Genomic DNA, 18,378 nt, shown 5'->3' on the forward strand with positions numbered 1-18,378 from the left:
TAACTCTCTAAGGTTATGTTTGAGGTTATGTTTAAGATTTCTCAGTTTGAGCACAGAAAAAGGAAACCTCAGCCTTACTGGTAATTTTGAAAATTGTGCATATTTTGCTTCATGATATCACTTCATCAAAAAAGAGAAGGATAAGCTTTTTTTGCTATGCCTGTGATTAGTTTCAGCATTATGAAGGTTTAGTGAGAGAAGATTTCAGCTTACTATTTCCTTACTCAAAGCACAGAAGGTAATGAAATAGAAAAAGTTGATATTCCCATTTGAACTCCATTCAAGTGCTTCCAATTACTGTGTGCTGCAAAGGCATATTTAAGCTCACATTTGGAGTTTTCTGGATTTCTGTTCTCTGTCAGAACTCCTACAGAGTTATTTCATTGTGCTATGTGGGCTATCCCACATCTGTGAGTAGTCTGCTGGGCTGTCCTTAGCAGGACCATAATTTCTCTGCTTTCTGCAGAGAAAAGCTATCTGCCAGATAGCTGCCTTCATGGCAGTGCAGTATTGTTAAGACACCTCCTTATAATTTCATTTACACCTTTTTGTATCTTTAAAAATGCTAATACTTTAAGTCACCTGCAGTTACCATTTTTCTCGTTTTGAATTCTTTCAGAAGAGGAGCCTGTCTTGGTAAATGATATTTCAGTTTCCATGGTGCTCCTTATTACAAATAGCTGCTCTTTTCATCATCAAATGGTGCAATTTTCATTCATGCTGAAATATCAATGGTAACATACAGCAGCAAATTGTTCCTTTATGATCCTTGGCATTGTGGAAGCTCTCCTGCTCAAAATTAAATGTCAAGGAATTTAGCAAGTATGAAAAATCTGGCTCCTTTTACGCACATACACACAGAGGCATTTTCTCTTCCCTCTGTGCACCTAAGCATTTACCTTCCTTTATTACTGTAAGGAGTCATTAATATATGCTACCAGTGATGCTTCCCAAAAAGTCCAGCTTTTAGAGGGGTTGAGGGGGTAACACTCCTTCCTGTACCTTCCCCTGGAACTGGGTGAAATATTTTGTATTCAGGCTACTTGTTGCCGGACTGTGAGCTTGAGTAGCTCATTTTGGGAAGGATAGCATCCTTGCATTACTCAAAGTGTTGCTCTGTCATTTGCCCTGGTCCAAATTAGAAACACTTATCATCAGTGTAGGCAGCAGAAATGCACACAGATCAAGGCAGGGCTCTGCTTCCACCCTGCTCCCTGCGAACACTGAGGTACTGTGACAGGCAGCACGGTTTTTTTTTAGTGGGATTCCTTTCACAACCACTGTAATCTCTTTCCCTGGCCATGATATTGTTATGCAGTAGATGATGGCTTAGGTTTCTCAGCTACGTGGCCTGATCGGCACATTTCCCAGATCAGGTTCTCTTGTTTATAATTCTAAATATCCCTCTCTCCCCCACTGCCAATTACTGCCAGTGGTCCATCTTTCCTAAGAAAAGTGATCCTGTCTGGAGAAAGTACATGTTGTTCATAAATCAGGTGCTCAGGGAATTAATAATTTCAAATTCCCAGGGGAGCCCGCTGTAATAAATTACGCTACTTTTAATACACAATTACTTTGCTTCCTTCCTTTTACATTTATTTATGTGAAATGAAGTATGTGTTGGAGCAGTTAAAAGGAAGTTAGTCACACTATCACATGCTAAATAAAGCAGCTTGGAGGAAGTGCTTTGGATTGTGCCTCTGCCCCTTTCTCCTACATTTCCATACAGGAGCTGGGTGCAGTCAGATGTTTTGGTTTTTTTCAGCCCTGTGTCAGGTTTGTTGTTATGGCTTCCCTGCCTCCAAGCAAGCACTGTGATTTACTAGTGCTTCTCACCATAATCTACACTACTGGCAGTACTGGGAGCACTTCCAACAAATAAACCTCAGAAGAAAATAAAATGCTGGAGCTTTTTGAGAGAGCAGAGGTGCTCCTTTCATCTTCTGCTTGGGAGAGAGCTGGACAATAAAGGTAAAATCTGAGGTTTTGTCCCTCTGGTGGAAAAGGTCACAAACTTCCTCGAGGACATTAAGGTTTGCCACAAATGAAATAAAAGGAGGGTGATGTTTAATGATATAAGATAGAAACATAGAAATCATTCATCAAACTCAAGAGTATTTGACGGTATATTTGTATCTGAATCCTCTGAATTTAGACTATGCTGCTTTTTAAAAGGCAAGCTTTTGTGAGAGTGACAGACAATCTTTTATCTACAGGTAGAACCTAAACCTCACTTTTATTGCAATACACTAGATAAATAACCATTGTCTTCTGGGCATCCTCACTGCCACTTCAGGTTCTGAAATGCAAAATGCAGATCCTTTGCTAAGATCCTCCGTTTTGCTTTTTTCAGGCACCTGTTTTTTCTCTGGTTAAGCCTCCCAGACTCTAACAATAAGCACACTTGAGTTCCTAGGGTGGGCCCTTTTCCCTGCAGGTATGACTATAGCAACAAGAAAGAAAAGCAAGATCCTTGGGACTTTCAGGTTCTCAGGAGGAAAATAACTTGGGGTCAAGTTACAGTGCAAAATAAAAGCCACATTTGGCTATTCACACATCTTTTGGAAGCAGTTTTAAACTTTCTGCAATAAGTTTGCAACTGAGGTAGCGTGAAGATGTTGAACACTGGCATTTCATATACTTATGGAAATAGACTTGACACAGGGAGTGATAAATATTTTATGTCTCAAGTCTGTATTCCATTTCTTCTTTTAAAGAGATTTTAAAAATTAGCCCCCACAGTAGCTCTGTGAGCTGCCTCTCGTGCTCAGTTTCTGGCTCCTAACAGTGTTCATATGCCTGCTATACAAGAAATAGCTAAGCAGAGGCAGAGAAACTAGTATTTAGTGCTGTAATCTCAAATCGTTGTGTGTTTAGCTGTGTAATCGTTGTGTATTTAGCTGTCATCTTTGATACCTGCTGTGTTGGCATAGTTTTCTTTGGAGATGCCAGCAGCACTATCCCCTCCATGAAAAATGATTCAGGATCCTGCTTGGCCATGAAGAGTGTCTTTGGCTGGTAGTCCAAGTTTCAGAGTAATCCATTCTGCTCTTCCAAGAAAGATGTTTCATAAAAGGTGTTGACAGGGTGGGGCTTGAGCACTCTGGTCAGATCTGGCTTGGTAACCTGAGTTTGTACACAGAGACATTATAGCCAGCTTTAAATCGCTGTTAAAATAAAGCAAATCCTCTTGTGAGCATAACTATTCTGTTTCTTGAGGGCTGTGGACAGATTTGCTCATTGAGATTTGAGCTGGGAGGGTTTGCCTGAAAGGGGATGTTTTATAGAAAAGAGTGTTACCCTGTGCAATGATTACCTAAGTCTTAAAACAAGGCAGAATTTATGTTAATTAGTTTTTGAGGAAAACCTGTTGGAAAAAGTGCTGAAAACATCTGAGAAGTTGATAAAATTTCCTGCCTTTTGCAGTGCTCTGATAACACAGTATCACACTTTAAAGTCAGTTGGTCATGGAAGACCCTATTTACAAACAGTAAGCAATTATCATCTGAACCAGTGAAGTCAACCACTGAGAAGAAAATAAGTAATTAGCACACCAGAAGCTCTTTTCTTCTCTTGCTAGGTGGTAGAAGGCAAGAAGGCTTTTAAATGCAGCCTGTAGCCTGATTCTTCATTGTTTTATCCCACTGTCATGCTGCCGTGTCTCTGAAGTAAGAGATATGGAACCAAAGAATGGAAATGAATAAGGGGAGCCCTTTAAAACTCACTCCAGCAGTAACATCCATGGAGCATGTGGTGGTGTAAATGAGAGTGCAGCTTAATGACTGGGCTTTCCTTCCTTTTATTCTTCCTTTCAAAATCAAAAAAAGATCACAGGATGATGAAGGGCAGTTATGTAATTGAATATTGTCTAAGCTGAAAGCCCACAGACTGCAAGTTCCTCTGATCTGGAACATAAGGATGGAACATACTGGGAGGCAGTGATGGGAAGAGATGATTTGCTGATGGGGAAACTTCAATAAACAGAATAATAATAGTTTGTCACAGAAGTCAGCAATTGATGAGACACTGGTTAGCATGTAGAAATATGTGGATTTGAGAGGTGCTGTGATGATTCCCATCACTTTTGTCTCTCTATTCCTGGCTTTGATTCAGTCCTGGGAGGTGACCTCCTCTGAAATTTTACATCTGCCTTTTCCCCTAGCAGATGGATGAGATTGTAGTTTTTTCACCTGTTGACATGGTGAGGACTATTTGATCCCTTCAGTGTAATGTGTTTCTTATAGGCTGTTTTTACATGAAAAACATGTCAGGCATAAGTGAGTTTATATCAAAATGTACTGCCTGCTATCCAGAATGTGGGATTGCCACAGCTTATGGAATGACTGCCTGGGAATGGTGAGAGACATAGTTTGGACTCTGGAACACGGCACCTACTAAGGCAAGCCTGTGTGTATTGTAGTCTTGCACTGAAGTCTTGGGAATATTAAATTTCTCTTGCCACTTTCTGTATTTGGTTATTTTTTATTTTCCCCAGTGTCAGGTTATTTGGATAAATTTGCTCTTGGGATAAATTTGCTCTTTTTCTGCCAAGCTTTGGTGCTATGGGCAGTGCAGTGGATGATATGATTTTTTTTTTAAGAGTGCCAAAATCTGGAAAGAGTTCGTTTGGAAAATTGCTTAGCAGATTGAAAATGGTGAATAAATTATTGCACAAGGGAACTTTTGAAACTCCTCTGGTGGTAAATGTTCAGCTAAAGAAATATGAAATATACAGCATCATGCTTATGAAAACTAAGAAAATTCTTGCCCATAAATCATATGAGGGAATTAGGATTTCTCTCCTTTCATTCTAAACTCTCATTATTTTCATTCTAAATTTGTATGTAAAATTATCTTCCCCTATTTCCTTACAACAGTAAAGATGTAATTTCATGTAACTTTATCAGTAATTAAGCTATTTATTTCAACCTTTTTGTTTGTTTCCTGGCTGGGTCCCACTGGTGCAGCTTTGTCCAGGACAGTTGACTATGATGATGAGCAATTGTAAAACCTGGCTTTGATATGGATGCAAGGAAAAGGTTTTGGTATGACCATTAAATGATAAAGGATGTGGGAACAAGGTGCTTCACCATTGTGAACTCAGCTGGCTTGGAGGGCTGTCTTTGACTGTGTGGTTGTCATTTCATAGGAAGAACAGCCCTCAGTGGACACAGCTCTTACTGCTCACTGTTTGCTCTTATAAAAGTTGACATTAACTTGAGATATGTGTTGTACATTTCTAGGAATATTCCTCAACTGATTTATTGGCATGGTTTTTCTTATCCTCAGGTTCTTGCTCTGGCTTTCTTTCTCTTTTTCCTTTTATCTTTTTTCTCTTTTCCCCTTCTCTTGCTTGCTCTGCTTTCAGTTGTTTCTTGCAAAAATATTTGTAGGAGTAGAGATGTCCTAGAGCTGATTATCAGAAGATCTATGATTCTACACCACTGAAGGCTAAATGCAAAATCCAGTGGTTATCCTGATTCACTGAACTGTATGCCCCAGCTCTAGTGCCTTTTACAGGCTCTAGTGGAAGGAAACTTGCTTCCAAGCAATAGACAGCATTGCTTGGCAACCTTTTCAGCCCTGTATAGCACAGGATGGGCCAGCTGTGTTCCCAACACTGAACTTCTCTCTGATGGTAGGCTCCTTTGTGGCTCTTTTTCTGGGAATCACAAGGTAAATGTGCTCTTTGTTTAAGTGTGAGTCTTCACTACAGTTGCTCTGTATATAGGGCAGAAGGAGAAGATTTAGCTTTGAATAGCAGCTAGAGATGGGTAAGTCTTAAAAGGTATGGAGATTGAATTGAATTTTAGTTAATCTTCAGCTCCATTGACTCTATCCTAATTGTCTCTCACCCACTTTTTAAAAGGCTTTTTAATTATAGGGTCAATATTTTCTGATTCAGATTTCTTCAGATTCTTTTTGATACCGATTTTCTTCAAAGTTTTGGGAGAAGACATGAGTATTGCAAAAACGACTTTCCTGGCAGCAGCTTCCCCTTCTAACCAAGGAGCAAGCCTGCTTGAATATCATCTTGACACTAATTCTCAAGACATTTGGAAATAATTGTATAGGTTTGGAGCTAATATCAAGGCTAGGTTGGATGGGGCCCTGAGCAACCTGGTTTAATGAAATGTGTCCCTGCCCACAGCAGAGGGACTGCAATTAGATGATCTTTAAGATCTATTCCAGAATGATGATTCTGTGATCAGCAATTCAAGGTCTACTCAGGCAAACAGCTGGTTTGAAAAGAGTTGTTCTTTGTTTTGAAATCTTTTGAAATAAGAGCACTGCCCTGTAGTAACCTGTAGCCACTTCAATGCAAGTTGAAGTCTTCAGCTTGCTTGAAATAAATGAGATATTGCAATCTCCTGTATCTGAGCACTCACAGTGCCATGGTTTTTAAGCCATTTTGAGGTCTTTATCAGTAGGATGAGATTTGTGTTTTTGCTTGTAAGAGTTTTTCCCAAAGAAACATCCTGCTGATATGGTCAAGTTTCCCATCAGACATTTTAGCTTTGATAAATCAAAATCTTTGAAATAATAAAAGTGGGAAATACGTTTTCTTTAATTTTCTCTCTCTAGTCCAGAACCTGTAAGGCAGCTGTGGATTTGTTTTACATCAGAAACATGGCTTATCAGTATTTTGAACATCCTGTGTTGTGTGTGATTCATAGAATGCAGAAGTGAAAAGGTGGAAACTGCATCAACAGAGGCAATTTAATGGAGAATAGAATCTAGGTATGTTTTTTCTTATTTAGAGACAAGGTTTGGAAGTCTAGAGAATATCTAAAATATTCCAAGAAAATTGGTACAGTGATCCTCTCTAGGGAAAGGAGGTAGTCTTTATTCTAATGGCATTACAGCTTTTATTCTAGCATAGAGACTGTAGTTCACAGCAGAGTCTGATAATGGGATCCTGTTGCAAATTGGGAACTGTCTCTTAAATTGGATGGATAGAAAAGACACAATTAAAGCTCTCACTCAGTGGTTTTGCATACGGTTCCCACCTGTCTGCCTGTGTTTTCAGGTGATTTGAGGGCCAAGTGTGAATCTGAGCAGAGGTGTCAGTGAGAAATGAACCATAGTGTATTGCTCATCCCTGAAATCTTGAAACTGGCCTTTTATTTCTGTCTGAATCTGTCACTGGCAGCAGTGGGTAATGAGCAGCACTTGGAAGGGCTGTGCAGGCACAGACAGCCCTCTGAAAGCTCACTGCTGCCAGGAGACAAAAGGCAGTGCAGCCTGAGCACTTGCTTCCTTCAAGAACAGGGACTTGGGAGCTTAGAAGTCACAGCATCCCTTGTGCTGCTCCAGGCACTGGGTTATGATTTGTAGGCTTTTTAATGAACAGTGCTTCCTGACTATTAGTGCTTCCTGACTAGTTCTGGCTTGTTTAGGGGTTTTATTCTTTTGAGTGTTTTTTTTTTTTTTTTTTTTGTTTTTTTTTTTTTTTTTTTTTGTTTTTTTTTTTTTTGTTGGTGTTACTATCCAAGGGCGTTAGCACTTTTCAGCATAACAAAGCAGGACTTCCAGTGCTCAGATAATGGTCAGGTTTGGAAACTTGATTCTTCACACCACACCCTCCCACTCCCCCCAGGTTTTGAATTTCCATTTTGTTTTATCAGAAATTAAGCTGGGATTTAAATTAGACGTGAATAGAAGGTGTTTAGTAAGAGCTGGAACAAGGATAATCTGGTAAGTTTAGCAATATGCCTTCAGTCATTTAAATGGTATTTAAAAAAAAAGTCCAAATTTGCTATATTTGGTTAAAACATCTTTTTCTTAAATATTGGAGTCAGGGATGATTTTTCCAAAAGCTTGGAGGTTGAAGCATTCATCTGTGAAGCCGAAAATATAGATTAAATACCTGCTCTGAGATGCTTTAAATCCATGTATCCCTACCTTGAATCAGATGCTAAGAGGATTGAATTCAATTTACACCCAGGTCAGGAAAGAAGCTTAACCCAACTGACTGCAATATATCTGACAACTGACTTACAAACCCCATTTTGGCATATATTATCACCACACAGAGCTGCAGGATCTCTTGTGTCCATAACTGCAGGTTTTCCAGGAACAAAACACCTGTATTCTGGGCTCTTTGCTCTAGTCCTTGCTGCCATCTGCTCCATCAACAGACACATCCTACAAGTTGACTGGCTTCCCTTTTTCCAGTTTTTTCATCTGAGATGAGTGCATGAGGTAGCTGTGGCTTAATACAGTATGATGATGTCTGCCCAGATTTGGTGTTATATTACTGGCACGATCCTCTTACCTACCTGTGTGTCTGGGTTAATGGGAGCATTTGACACCATGGTTTGTGAGGTGGGCAAGATGTGCAACAATGATACTGTCCTGCTTTACTTATTTATAAATACATTTATTTATTTAGTCTCAGGTTAGAGCTTGTTTTCAGCTCTGTACAGCCATACTGATGTGAAGGATCTATTGGAGAAATAAGTGAAGAAGATCGTTAAATTTTTATCTGGCTGTGTTTCTTTGAGAAAATATCAGAAAAGAATGGATCTTTGCATTGGTTTTCAAAATACCTTTTCCTTTGAGGTGATTACAATAGTCCTTGTGCTTGTGATCTCTTCTGGAATAGCAGAATTCCTAGTTCTGCCTTTCCTTTCTTCCACCTGCTGGGGTGACCTTCTTTAAATATGGTAACCTCTCCAAAAGCAGCCTTAATATGGACAGCTGGGGGGAACCAGCCATGAAAGAGGAGCTCTCAGCTCTCCTCGGAGGGACTATAGGTACCATCACTCTCAGCCTTGGCCCTAAAGGATTAATTTCAGATCTGAGGTTTTTCTTGGCGTGATGTAGATATCAATAATATTAGCTGGAAAGAGACTAGAGTAATACTTGAGGCATCTGGGTTTTTCTCCTGACTCAAACATTTGCTTGCAGTGTGGCTTTGGACAAATTCACTGTGCCTCTGTTCCTCCTCTTGAAAACAAAAATAATTCTGCTTTTCTGACTAGGACATGCTATATAAAAGTTTGCATTATTATATATTTATTGGTTATTCTGTCTTTATCAAGGATGGCAGGGGGGTTGTGCTTTTCCATACCATTTGTGCTGTGCTAAATTTACAAATTTGTGCTGTTTCTATTTCTGTGTCATATTCTGCTCTCCTGTTCCCCTGAATAGTGAGAGAGATCACTGGGATGTGGTAAGCTGTGTAAAGGAAGAAATACATCCAGGAGGAAAGGGCAGAATTTTGCATGCTAGATGTTTTGGTATCCAGGGGAAGATGTCAAACACCTCTGGGTGTTTGGGCTCAGCTTGCAAGTCAATCTGAGTAGGGAACTTAAATGGGAGGTGGGGAACCAATGGGAAACACAAGGGTCGCAAGTCCCCTGGTGTCCCCAAAGGACTCCTCCCTCAAATGGCTTCTCACCTCTTGATTATAAACCTATTTCCTTTGTCTAGAGGGTTTTGTTTATTCCTTTTTTTCCTGGTAGTTTCTACTGATGGTATTTTGGGATCACTGAATCTGCACTCACCATCTTTAGTGGCTTCTTCTCATGTTATTTGTTTCATGTTCAGGGATTAGCAACCAGATTGCAAAATAATGAGCTGCCTTGTGTATTTCAGAAACATACCCCTCGCAATATGCATTTCAATGATTATCGTCACAGTTGGCTATGTGTTAACAAACGTGGCTTATTTCACTACAATCAGTGCTGGGGAATTGCTGCTTTCAAAAGCTGTAGCAGTGGTAAGTTACAGAAGAAAAATACAAAGATCTTCCTGCTGCAGTTATGTTTGTTGATATTATTCTTATTTTCAGGGGGGAAAAAGATTGGGTGGACACATCCAGTCAGGTTGTAGTTTGGCAGCACTTATTAGCATCCCTGTGAAATTTGATTTTTGACTGATGAGTGGGATTACACTTCAGGCCATCAGTAGCATTTAATAATGTAACATTGGACTGTATTTATTTACCTCTTATAACAAAGTCAATAGGACTTTAATTTCATAGCCAAGTACATCCTTGAAAAATTCAGAGCTAAATTGTAAGCTCAGCTCCTGGGAAGCAGGAATTACAGATCTTTATGGAAGAGAGGGCTCTGAACTATCTTGTGTAGCAGAATACAGTAACTTTGTCTCTGCACAATGTTTGTCCTGAGTACTTGGGAAGAGGATTGCCGTGAATACTGGAGCTCATTTGGGAAGGAGTTGCAAGGCAACCTGGCTAGGAAATACTGCTTTGTTTTTGCTGAATTGTGGTGATGACATCGATTTTTATATTTATGGTATCTGAGTCAAAATAAGGAAATAAAAACTTCCCTTTCTTTTCCAGTAGTAATACTGCCTGTGGCTATTTCAGTCGATGTGAGTGTTGAAAAATGACCAAATTCTGTAGCTAATGGGAGGCCTAGAAAGAAAACATTTTATAAACATGACGAAAATTATGCATGTTTCTTGTGGTGCCCCAAACTCCAATTAGGGCTCTTCTGCTAACCTGAAACACTAAAGCCTGAATGGATGGACTGTACCACTGGGTAGTACCAGCTGAGTGCAATGAAGGCTATAAAAAAAAGATATTAGATGTGCTGATCAGACCTTGATCCCTTCAGACTTGGTCTTCTTCTCTGGAGCCATAATGGTCTAAACTGACATGAGTTAGGGCCTGATTCCACCTCCTCATCATTGCTTCAGCTGGGGATCTTCCACAGGGGTAAGGGTAGGACAGCTGGGCTGTAGTAGCTGAGCTCTCACAAAAGAGACAATAAATGCCCAATTTTCAGTGAGGGATGCAGAGAAGGGGTGATACTAACACCATGATAATTGGTTAATAGAGGACAGTTGTTATTTTCCCATTTTGTGAAAAACCACTGTGTGCTTCTCTCTCTTTTCTAACAGACCTTTGCTGAACGACTGATGGGAGACTTTTCTTTAGCTGTGCCCGTGTTTGTTGCTCTCTCCTGCTTTGGATCTATGAATGGTGGCATTTTTGCCGTGTCCAGGTGAGCACTGCTGATGTTCCTGGGGGTGAGGGCTTGGGAGACATACTGAAAGTGTGGAAGCAAGGGGGAGGGAGAGTAGGGTTCATTCCTTTAGCAGGATATGATAAATGACTACACTGTTTACCAGGTATAGGGCTTTATCTCACTTTGTTTAGAGTAGTATTTTTAAAATCCTTGGAATAGTTTGGAAATGAATCTCTCTGAGGCTAGCCCTTAATCAGTGTCTTTTTTTTTTTTAATGTAAAGGAGGAAAATTGGAGGGAAAGCATTAACTCTTCCCAAACAAGGGACACCTTGAGAGATTGTTTTGATTTGTGTGTGGTTTTCTCCTGCCAGTACTTTCATTTAGAACACCTCAAACAAGACTTAGAAGTGCTGCTCTGCTCTGTGACTTTCATGAGCCACTTTGGGTACTCACAGTAATGAGCACATTTAAAGTCTGTCCACATTTATTTCCCACCAGGATGTTCTTCGTTGCATCCCGTGAGGGTCACCTTCCAGAAATTCTCTCCATGATTCATGTCCGCAAGCACACTCCTCTGCCAGCTGTCATTGTTTTGGTAAATCATACAAACAAATGTTCCTGCACTAGAATTCACATTACAGCCTTGCTCTGGAGGATTCAAACAGAATTTGGGCACTGCTTGAGTCTCATTTATTAATGTGAACGTGGGCTTTGGGCAGGGTGGAGGACAGGAGGAAGAGGAATGAGATGTGGGAGTCGTTCTTATTCTATCATCTCCTCCTTGCTTTCTTGACTATCCTTGCAATCTAATTCATATCTTACTGCTCTGAGTTTCTAAGAACCAGCTAGTGATGAGCTAGTTCCCTTTCAGAGAAACAAATTCCAGTTAAACACAAACAAAAAAAGGGATTCAGTTAACTGAAAGTTGAACTAAACACCAACATCTGGGAATACCCTAAAGGCTCATTACTTCACTACCTTATAGTGAAAAATACAAACAGTTTTGCAACTAAGATAATGGAGGGGAAACCCTCAGCTGTCCAGCATAGTGGTGATTAAAAAATGATAGAATATGTGCCTGGGAAGTAGCCTGTGAATTTTCTAAGGAAAACCACTGATGCTTTAGTGGAAATCCTATTACTGACTTCTAAAATAAACAGCAAAGGTAAATGTTGGCCATGTGTTAGCTTTGCAGACTAATTTGTATGGTAAAATATTAGGACTAAATGTCAAAACACCAACTTCAAACTTCAGTTTTCGTAGTGCCTTGAAGATTCACTTAACTTGCAGTCTTCATAATCATGGGTGTTCAGCCCCTCTTTTGGGATCAATGACTGCAGTGTATCTGGATAGGCCTCTGCCATATTTAGGGACTTACAGCCAAAGCAGAAGATGCACCTATGAGTCAATGCTAGTAAAAGCAAATGCCTGTGGAATTTAAATTGGCTTTTGCTATTGATGCCCATAAGCTCACTGCTGAATTGTTGAATTTTATACGTGCACATATAGCTCATAGGCTTTGAAATTTTGGAAATTTGGCAGTGTGATTATGGTGAAATGTTTTGATGAAATTAATTTTCCATAAACATTTAGTTTGCATTTTATTTCTTTGGGCGTAGTCATACCTTGTGGATAAATTTCATTGACTGTTTTTTGTGGAATGAAATGCACAAAATGTATTAATATATTATTTTTTCCTGACATTTTCTGCTATTGCATATGGTCCTGTTAAACCAGTGCATTGATTTCCTTTGAAAAAGTCAGATTCTCATTTGAGATGCCTTTTCTTCAGATATTACAATTTTTTAGCTCACCTTATTGTAAATAGAGCAGTGGCAGGACACATTCTACATCAATAGCAATTTTAGCATTCCTCTATTTTATTTCTCCTTCCAAGTTCTGCACACTGTAAGAAAAGAGAGAGCTTTTGAGGATAAACTGAGAAAATGAGCATGTGCCTGAGATTTGTTACGTTAAAAATCAAACCAACACCTTTTTTTGAAATTAAGAAATCTGTTTATGTATGTATGTTGCTAGAGAAACTTCCCAGTTTGACCATGAGACTTCCTTCTGGTGACTCAGTGATGGGTCACTGCTGAACTCCTGAACTTCCCACTCAGGTCTCCCCACTGCTCCAACCCTTAGTTTCCCATGGCAGAGTATCAGATGTCTCATTCCATAAAGCCAGGCACAGGAACACAGAAACAGTGGAGCTGGTGGCTTTTTATACCCCAAATTGTCCCCACAAGTCTTGCTCTTACTTCCAAGTCTTTTGTCTCCTGCTCTATCTCCATGTCTGCTGGCTTCACCTGTCTTCATCTGCTTTGGTATCCAAAGGGTCAGCAATTCCCAGCTCCTTCTGTGCCACCCAGTATCTGTCCATCTGGCTGGAGTCACCAATCTTTCATACTCTTTGTTATCCCAAAGGTTGGCTATTCATGGCCTCTTGTCTCAGGCTTCCACGCAGAGCTCAGTCTGCTTTTCAATCTGCAATCTCAGTCTGCATCTCAATTTGCAAGTTGAGCTACCTGGACCAGAAATATTCCTCACCAATGTGAGGAATTTGATAGATGTATGTAGTAACTCATGTTACTTGTATTTTTTTTGTATACTCATGCTTTCTTGTATTTTTTCTTGATAGCTCTCCTTCACTTGCATTATTGTATGTAGCTTGCATTGTAGTTATAACTGAGATTTTAAAGTTTTAGAGACTGAGTCTGTAGAGAAAAAATCTTGCCCGATATAATTCAGTGGTAGAATTTCCCTTGACATTTACATGAGTTTGCTTAATATCTGTATGAAAGGAACCAAGTACTTTATAAGTCATTAGAGGTTGGAGGCCAGAGACCCACATTTGAAATATTGATCCTTCTGATTCAAATCCATGTAGTCTGCACTGCTTTGAAATAAAGGAGGGAGAGCAGTGAATCTAGAAAAATAATACAAGTTAGTTTTTCTCTATGTAAAGATTTAGCCCAGTGTTTTGCTGCATCTGCAGTTGATTTCACCTGTTGCCTTGTTATGAACCTAAAGGCTCTCACTGCTAGGATCTTCCCTCTTGCTAAAGAATGAAGGATATGGTGAATTTGACTTACTCCCTCATGCCCAAATGCAAGGACGTTTTTTGTCCAGATATTACTTTGAAATAGGTCCATGTAGCCTTCACTAACCATCTAACTCATGACAAAACACTCTAGTTTATACATAACCTGCCTGCCTCACAGAAGCCTTGTATCTCAGACTAGCTTTTCTATGAGGAACTGTATTTATTCTGGTGTCCCCTCTCCTTCTTGCTCTTCAGTAGCTGCCTGAGTGACAAATTTTTCCTTCTGCTTATAAATATTTGCAATGTGCAGTAAGGCCACGCTCTGCAAGTGTGAAAGGCAAACCCAAGCTGGTGGCAACCCAGTGTGCCCAGCTGGCATCTCATGGCGTGGAACTGCCCCTTGCCATGTCCTCTTTGCTCACTTCCCCTTTGAAACCTGGGGGTCTAAGACTTTTTCCTTCCACAAAACACCTAAAAACCTCTGCTTTCCTAGGATCAAATGTGACCAAAATTTAACTGTTCATATCATTTGCATGAGGAATGGGGAAGTAAAAGTGCAGTGAGCCCATATCCATATGAGAATGCTGCCCAGGATGCTCCAGCACTTTGGTGGTGCAGTGTGCCTGTGTATTTTTGTCTAGGTCACAGGGGACAGATTTGTATTGACTATGTGTGGCCACCCAGGGCAGATATATATTGATCCAAAATGGTCTCAAGGGACAGCTAGGCATTGATCACACACCTGATTACATGACAAAGGCAAGCCTGAAGACTTGTGGCACTCAGGTGTGTGCATAAGGCTGTGCTGCTTGTCCCTGTGGGGAAATTTGACATCCCTGCTGTAAAATAATAGAGATCGATCTACTAAACCCCTCTTATGCTCTGAATTTCTTTTGCAGCATCCTCTCACAATGATAATGTTATTCACCGGGGATCTCTACAGCCTCTTGAATTTCCTCAGCTTTGCCAGGTGGCTTTTTATTGGACTGGTAGTTGCTGGGTTGATTTATCTCAGATATAAACGTCCTGATATGCCTCGTCCTTTCAAGGTAACATCTGCTCTCTACTCTTTTACATGAATCCTCCCTCCTGTCCATCCTGTAGTCAGACAGCAAGGGAGTATTTTCTGATGTAACAAGCTCTTTTCCGGGAAAAACAGAGTTTAGTGAAGACTGAGAGTTTTCCTGCAAGGTCCCCGGTGCTATCCCAGCTGTTTTCCATTCTGGAAAAGAATTCTTGCCTCTTCCCTGTGCTTTGGGGGCGGAGAATGAAGCTGCAGTGTTGAGATGAAGGTGTTTGCTCTGTTTTGCTTGTCTGTTGTGTTCAGGCCCTGTGATGCAAGCTGTGTAAAAATACCTCGAGCCCTCTGCAGTCACAGAGGGTTCAGACTGGAAATATTGGGGTTACATGTGCCAACTTGATTTTCAGCCAGTGCTCTATTTAATGTCTCCTTTGATAAAGGCCTGGATAACTTTACCACCAAAGAGTCACGTCAAGCATAAGAATTTTTGAGAGAGAGCATTTATGTCACTGCACATCCAATACCAAGGATGCCAATTTTCTGTGCAAATAAGGGGTTAGTGTGACTATTGTAGTATTTGGCACTTGCATGGATTTGTAGACAGAGTTATTGTGAACCCAGAAAGAAAATGTGAGTAGTCCCTTGAATAGTAGCTATTTTGGCCTTGGTTCTGCTTGCTATTTTTCTTGCTTGTTTTAAGTAGCATCATACAAAGTAAATTGTCCCATTGTGTATCCAGAAAGATAATATCCATCATCAAAAAATTGAGATATATATCCCTATTTCGATGCTGCCAAGAAGCTATTTGTGAAGACCTAAGAATGTGTATTGTTGCATTCTTGTAGGTATATCAGTAAATAAGGAGGTGAACAGTACAACCTATTTTGCTTTGATTAAAAAAAAATGTTTTGACAATGTACAAAAGAGGAACAGTAATGTTTTGAGGCGTGAAAGGAAGAGAACAATCTCCAAGGAATTCTCAATTCTCCATTACACTTAATGTCTCATAAGCCATGCCTGTAGGCATTTCCTTCAGAGAGTTGCTAGGAGAGTGATTGTATTGGTGTTCTTGAAAATTGAGCAAATAAATTTGACATGGTTACTTTGTGTGCTTTCAACAGTGACACTGGCAGTGCTATCAGTCATACAGTCAGAAAGTGCTTTTTCAATGAGTAACAGGTGCATAACACTATCAAATATCTTTATCACTAGTCAAATTACTGTTTAATTTGCTGTCTTCCTGCTAGATTTTGATTTTTACCTTAGGAAGAAAATCAATATGCTCTTAATAGTTTTAAAAGGTGACTGGAGCTCCTGGCTGTGTTTTAAAATGTTTTCTAATGGGTAATTATCAAAACGGAAATCTTTACTGTGGTTAGAGCTGCTTACTTATATGCTGGGGGATTAGAGGAAGGACTTTTACAATTTAACTTATTTACAGTCCTTACGTTTTAAAGGAAGTAAAACACTGGAGTGTTTTAGTGTGTAATTAAGAGACTTCTGTGGTACTCACTGCATAGCAGTAGTCTATGGCAGACTGCAGTGGCTTCTGCAGTCACTGACATTTTTTGTTCCTGTTCTAGATACCCTCATTTCTCCAGAACTGTCTTTTATTGCTGGGCCTTATCCAATTTATATTTCATGGAAAGTTAAATGCCTTAGTCATTACGTTACATTGACCTTATTATTTAATGGCTCTTTGTGTGGTTATTTTTCAGGTTCCTCTATTTATTCCAGCGTTGTTTTCCTTCACTTGCCTCTTCATGGTTGCACTGTCACTTTACTCTGACCCAGTGAACACAGGGATTGGATTTGCAATAACCCTGACTGGCATTCCTGCCTACTACCTCTTTATTGTATGGGACAATAAGCCAAAGTGGTTCAGAAAGCTTCTTGGTAAGTCCTGGTGTGGGACTTCTCTCCTTCATGCTGACTCCAGGCTTTCCTCAGAGCTCTCCCTGTGTTGTGAAATCCTTCAGATCAATGTTCTCAGCTGCTGTGAGCTGGGGGTGACTGCACGAGTTGCTTTTTGGGCACGTGCTCTAGCATTGCTCAGCCGGTGGCAATCAATGTCCCCTAACTAATGAGGTACATTCACAGCAAGGCTGTTCTTCAGCCAGGGATTGATATTAAATGACTGATGCTTCTTCCCCTGCCTCCCCTACAAACATCTAATTCCTTTTAAATCACCATCATCTTCTCCTGACCCCGTCTCTGTGCTACCAAAGACAGTACCGCACTCCTTGGAGAATCTGTTTGGAATCTTGAGCAAAACAACTGTGATGACAAGATGAGCTTGGTGTTCCCTGCTGAGACCATGTGTCTGTGTTTGGAATGGGACTGGAAGTGTCTGGAAGGTTCAGGCAGGTTGGGCATGTCCTTAGCAGTGGCTCCTGAACAAGGTGATGGCAACATATACCATGGCTGACATGCCTCTATGGAAATTATTTCTGTGCTTCATCAACAGTGACTTCTGTGTGACTTGGCTAGTAGTATTTCATGCCTGAAATACACTGAGAATCCTTCCTGTACCATTTCTGAAAGGTTTCAAAAGGATTTGTGGAAGTTCTGATGTGTTAGAGAAAGATTATTTGGAACATTTAAATTAGAAGTCAGTATAATTTATTCTAGCTCTTCATTCTCTCTCTTTTTTAAATTTTTTTTTCCTCAGGATGATGATAGCTTCCAAAATAAAGGGAATTTTCAAAATATGAAATAATACTATTGGCAAAATATTTCAGGAATAAGGGATTATTTATCAAAAACAACCAAACAAAAAAATTTTTTTGCTGCATAACTAAAACTCAACCTGTGAAAACTTTAACTAAAAATAGCTGATTTCTATAGATGCTGAATCAAAAGTGCATATTGTCTTCTGTGCTTCAGTCTTAATTGATGATTTAAAATGAGCTGCTCGCAAGAAAAGAATAATGCTTTTATATGTAATTACCAGTACAACCAGTTGTATGCATTTCCTTGATACAAATATGTTGTAGAGTTATATCCTATCTGCTTTAGAATATATTAATTTCCTTCTCAATACATGCTGGGAAGTCCATAGGCAATAGGGCAGGAAGTATTTACAGAAAAAGGTGTTAATTTAGGCTAGCAAAATCTTAATTTTGTAGCCAACAAGTAATTTATTACTTGCAGTGTCCTGGGAATGGGTAGAAATCTTCAGTATAAATTAAAGTAGTTGCATGCAGAAGGACATTCTATTAAGTAGTTGGGGTTTAGTCTATTTATAATTTCTCAGTCTTGACATTTAGGGTGTAGGAATTTTTCCCTTATCAAATCCAGGAGCTTTTTGGCATTTTCTGTCATGTCTCAGAGGTTTTGGAATACATCTACTTGAATCTTTGGCCAC

At 39.8% G+C, this 18,378-nt stretch overlaps 1 protein-coding gene across 1 annotated transcript in view; it reads left to right on the plus strand.

Annotated features, from left to right (window-relative positions):
* SLC7A11 (solute carrier family 7 member 11) overlaps positions 1-18,378 on the plus strand; it is a 59,433-nt gene that overhangs the window by 35,510 nt on the left and 5,545 nt on the right. Inside the window, exons 7-11 of the mRNA XM_014891955.2 lie at positions 9,604-9,727; positions 10,876-10,979; positions 11,443-11,539; positions 14,890-15,039; positions 16,730-16,907. Coding sequence (XP_014747441.1) covers positions 9,604-9,727; positions 10,876-10,979; positions 11,443-11,539; positions 14,890-15,039; positions 16,730-16,907 — 653 coding nt within the window. The remainder of the gene's footprint in view (positions 1-9,603; positions 9,728-10,875; positions 10,980-11,442; positions 11,540-14,889; positions 15,040-16,729; positions 16,908-18,378) is intronic.

This window comes from Sturnus vulgaris, chromosome 4 (genome assembly GCF_052056855.1).
Source record: "Sturnus vulgaris isolate bStuVul1 chromosome 4, bStuVul1.hap1, whole genome shotgun sequence".
Classification (NCBI taxonomy): domain Eukaryota; kingdom Metazoa; phylum Chordata; class Aves; order Passeriformes; family Sturnidae; genus Sturnus; species Sturnus vulgaris.